At 52.7% G+C, this 4,600-nt stretch overlaps 1 protein-coding gene across 1 annotated transcript in view; it reads left to right on the top strand.

The window, feature by feature from the left end:
- Positions 1-1,382: 1,382 nt before the first annotated feature.
- The window catches only part of UMOD (uromodulin), a gene marked incomplete at its 5' end in the record, with an annotated part of 4,845 nt that continues 1,627 nt past the window's right edge, over positions 1,383-4,600 (top strand). The window contains 5 exon segments of the mRNA XM_010182140.1: positions 1,383-1,449; positions 2,040-2,207; positions 2,994-3,199; positions 3,780-3,940; positions 4,458-4,600. The exon segment at positions 4,458-4,600 is cut by the window's right edge and continues 8 nt beyond it. Coding sequence (XP_010180442.1) covers positions 1,383-1,449; positions 2,040-2,207; positions 2,994-3,199; positions 3,780-3,940; positions 4,458-4,600 — 745 coding nt within the window.

Here is a 4,600-nt window from a genome sequence, read left to right as displayed (position 1 = left end):
CACCAACACTTCTCACCAGAGCTGAGATGTCAGAAGTCATTGAAAAAACAGCCGAAGCAAATGTACATTGTGATTGTGAAACCACGTTTGTTCAGTACACACAGCTATCTGGCCTTCGCATGTACCGCTGTGGTATCTGTTGTTATTGCTGCGTCAAAAGTGGGTACCACAAAACCAGTTGGATGTGCAAAACCCCACATTCCTGGGGATTTTGCAGATCCTTCTCCTGTTTGCAGACCCATCAGGGCTGTGAATTGGGTCAGCGTTCATGAGCTGTCGGCTAATTGGAAGGACCACTTGTGCCAGAGGATGGACTTTCTCAGAGTCCTTTCCTTCCCGGCCACCGTCAAGGGATGCTAAGCTGGCTCTTGTGCAATCGCGGAGGCAGCGTGTTTGTGTGGAGGAGAAGGATGAGCTGCCAGAAGGCAATATAAGGGGAGCGCAGGAGCGACCCAGTGCAGCAGTGGGTGGAGGAGCACAGAGTGGCCTGGCCATGGTAAGTGGGATGAGAACAAGGTGAGATCTTCACGCTGATGGGACCTCTCTGCTTCAACAAACAAGAATCAGAGCGGGAACAAACTCTCCTTGCCTGGAGGTCCGGTGGTAACAGTCACTAGGGGTAGAGCGGAGGGGATACTCAATGTGCTGCCAAAATTAGGGCTTTTGGCATTGATTTTGCCCCACAGGGCAGAGGGATGCAGAGCATCGCTCCAGCCACCAGCCCCAGCTGACTCATGTCCATGTCTCTGATGACAATACTCCAGTGTCCAGGGCTCATCCAGCACTGTGACATTAATTTCTCTAAAGAAACCCATTATCTGCACCAGCCAGGGAGATAGACTTAATCTGTGGCTTTGTGGAATTAATTTGTGTTCAAGGCTTTGTTTTGTTTTAATCCCATTGTCTCCTTGTTATAGATATGGGTTATTGGAAAATCGAGGATCCCTTTAGAAATCCTAACTCTTCAAAAGAGCTGTAGTGGGAAGAGGGAGACTCTTTTCCTCTTTGGGGAGCCTGTCCTGATGCCTCAGCTGTGCAGTTTTACTCAAAGTGCCTTTTCTTACTGAAAAGTGACTTTATCACTCTCAGCACCTCACTGCTTGAAAGCCTGGTTTCTCCCACTTCCTCTTTCTGTAACAGCTACCTAAATTCAGGACAGCATTTGACCCTTGTGTTAGCCTGGGGAGGGGGGAAGGCATTGCTGATCTGTCCCTTTGGGAAAGGATATTCCTTTGTGCCATTGAACTTAGAGTTTTTGAAGGAAATACAGTACAGAAATCATTGCATCCATGCTTGAAGGTTGACTCTTTCTGGATGACTGCAAACATCTCCAGCTAGCATGCTACAAACCTGAGTTACCCAGAGCCTGCTTATTTTTACAGGAGAGGACTGTGAGATGTTTGCTGCTGGTCTCTGCCCTCTGCCTGACTGGCTGCAAAGGCAACGAGGGTGAGTCTCCCTGTACGCTATCCCTGCTGGGTCACAGATGGGTGCTGTGGAAGCGAGAGCTCAAACCCTCACCTGATCCATGTCCGGGTTTCTCATTCAGGGTGCCACTGAAGGCTGCTAAGCAGGGACAGCAGAGTAGGGCTTGGGGGGGGGGGGGGGGCAGGTGCGTAAGCGGGGGCAGGGGGGGGGGTGTGGGGGGGGGGGGGGGCAGGAACTGGGGTGAAAGAGCCGGCAAAATAGGCAGAAAGCTCAGGTTCTCCATTCCAGCCACGCGCGGTACGTAACCCATGGAGGTGGGCAGAGGTGCTGTGTTGTGCCACCACTGTCCTTGCTAACTGGTGGCAAGCTCCATAGCTCTGATCCAGATTACAGCCATGCTGAGGAGGTCTCCCAGACTCTTGCTCACATCCTCCCAGGGAGGCTGAGGTGGCAGGTTCACCCTCAGATGCGCCTGCTCTGGCTCTAAGCAAGGGTCTCAGCCCTTGTGAGCTGGGCAGGGCTTTGTGCCGTGAGGTGAGTTGGCTCTCGTGTCTCTCTTAGGGAAGATATTCTTGCTGCATTTCAGCTTGCTGGCCTTTCCTTTGCTGCAGGTGAGCTGGTGAGCCCACATGGCCTGAGGCGAGATGTTGGCCTCCGTCTCAAGAGGAGCCCAGACACCTGCCTGCCAAACCCGTGCCAGCACCAGGGAAGCTGCCAGGTGATGAAGGACAGACCAGTTTGCAGCTGCAAACCAGGCTTCACAGGGGTGTTCTGCCAAGGTAGGGCTGGGGATGCTGGTGAGCCCTCCCCAATCTGTCCACGGACACCAGAGGGAAGGGTGGTGGGCATGGTGTGCTGGTGTTAACACTGATCTCCACTGCAGACTCCAGGAGCACGTCCCAGCTCCTGGTTCAGGTGCATTTCCCCACCACCACCACCATGTCCTGACTACACGTTGGTACAAGATCTAGTCACAAGCCATTTCCTTTCTCTCAAAAGTCTTAATCCTTCTAAGAAGGAAACCTTGACTGCCAAGAAGCCATGCTGTGGTGCAGCCATGTCAGGACAGCTGGGCATGCTGTGGAGCACAGCTGCCTTGCAGTCTGGCACAGCCACATCGCCCCTAGCATGGCTGCAGTGAAGGCTTCTTCCAGACACTGGCCAAAACCTGTCTCGGTCACCTGAAAGAGAGGATCACTGTCCCTGTCTGGTGCCCTTGGCAGATTGCAGCCATTCTGTAGACAGCTCTCAAAAGGAGCTAGCCCCGCAACATCTGCCCTTGATGTCTTGAGCTTAAGGACCGTGTCTGTTCAGAGTAGTGACACCTGTGGACTTGTGCAGGACGTAGGCAACCAGTAGAGAATGACAGACCCACATTAACTTCTGTACATTCCCAAAGTTTGTCTTTTGCCTAGTGCCTCTGAAGAGCCCTACCAGCAGCCTCCAAAAAGTTGGGTCTGGGATAAGGGTCTGCTGAGCTTGGCAGGACTATGCCATCCCATAGCTGACCTAGGGCTCCGTCAGGCCTCTTCCTTATTGGTATTCCAGATGACTTTTTCCCCTAGATGTGGTACTGAAGTTGGCCTGTGAGGAAGAGCACATGAAGATGATGGTGAGGAAGGAGGTGTTTGAACTCTTGAAAATCCCTCGGGAGCTTGTCCACTTGAAGAATCAGGCATGCAAGGTCTCAGAAAGGGAAGAAGAGGGTGAGCTGTTTTTTGCAGCCACTCTCACAGGTGAAAACCACACTGCCTGTGGCTCAATAATTCAGGTGAGGATCCAGCAGAGCCTCTCTGCATAGCTCTGAAGCTGTGAGAGGAGCAGATGTGCTGAGTGGGGACAGCAAGGGGAAGCCCCAGAGGCTATTCCTTTTGTATCTGGGTGCTGTAAGGTTCTCATTCCCCTTGGAAGGTTTCCCTGGGGGCTGTCAGAAACCACTTCTGCCTCCACCAAACCCCTCCTGGCAGCACATCTTGTCTTCTTCAGCAGAGCATGGAAGTCTCAGAGTGCTCTTTACTAGCAGATAACAGCCCTTGGCTTTCTGGAAGCATCCTCTGAGCTCTGCAGCCCTGGTCCCTCACTCGATTCATGGGTCATGGAGAGTGCAGAGGAACCAGTGTCCAGCTCTGCATTGCACAGGAGGGCCCTCAGCCATGGTCAGTATGCTGACTTCTGACTACGTGGGTGATGGTTGCCAGTAGCCCATGGATACAGGGCTTGAGGAAAAACCCCAGCAGATACCCAGGAGGCCTGGAGCAGCTATAGCTGAGTGTCATCATCTGAACTAGAGCTTGGAGGTCTCTGTATGGATGTAGACATGGTCTAGAGACCTGGTTTCTGTGTCGTTTCAGCAAAACAGCTCCCACATATCATACTCCAATGTCATTGAGTCAGAGCGGGAAGCACGTGGGGCTGTGATCTCCCGGAGTTTTCAGCTGGACGTGCATTTCTCCTGTGTTTATGCCTACGAGCAGGTTGTGAAACTGCCCTTCGCTCTCACTGCTGTTGACAAGTGAGTGGTCCCTCTTCACCTTGCTGCTGATGTGGTATCTGTGAGCTTGCAGAAAAATAGATGCCTTCAATTAGGTGATCTGCAAAGGCTCTGGGGAGCTCTGAGAGCAATGCCACATCAGGGCACCTCCCTTTCTCTTACCAACATAGTTTTTCAACACAAGGTTTGGGCCTGGGACAAAGCCGAAGAGGGGCACACACAATCTACCTTTCTCCTGTCCTCACTACTTGAAAGCAGCTAGCCAAAAAAACAAGGGTGGGAACTGGAAGATGCCCCCGCAAGGCCTCCATGGAGGTACAGGTTAGGAGGTGCTGGGTTACCTTTCTTGTAGCCCTCCTTGGCCAGCTGGTCAGTGGGAGCCAATGGAGCTCCTTGCCTCTGTCCGCACGTGGTGTGGACATACCAACCAGGAGCAGGGGTACATCCAGAGTCAGTACACCTCTGCCAGTGGCGTGACTTGTGCTACGTCCTCCTTGCCTTTGTGTTCTGCTCATGAGCTTTCCTCCTCTCCTCTCAGGTTGGTGCAGTTCGTGGTCAGAGAAGGACACTTCAATGTCAGCATGAGACTGTACAAGACCCCCTCCTACCTCCAGCCCTATCACCTGCAGACCACAGCCATCCCCATCACAGACACGCTCTATGTCCTGCTGAAGATAGAAG

Source organism: Mesitornis unicolor, unplaced genomic scaffold (genome assembly GCF_000695765.1).
Source record: "Mesitornis unicolor isolate BGI_N332 unplaced genomic scaffold, ASM69576v1 scaffold47913, whole genome shotgun sequence".
Classification (NCBI taxonomy): domain Eukaryota; kingdom Metazoa; phylum Chordata; class Aves; order Mesitornithiformes; family Mesitornithidae; genus Mesitornis; species Mesitornis unicolor.
Note: the sequence above shows the minus strand (reverse complement) of the source record. Positions and strands in the feature narration are given on the sequence as shown.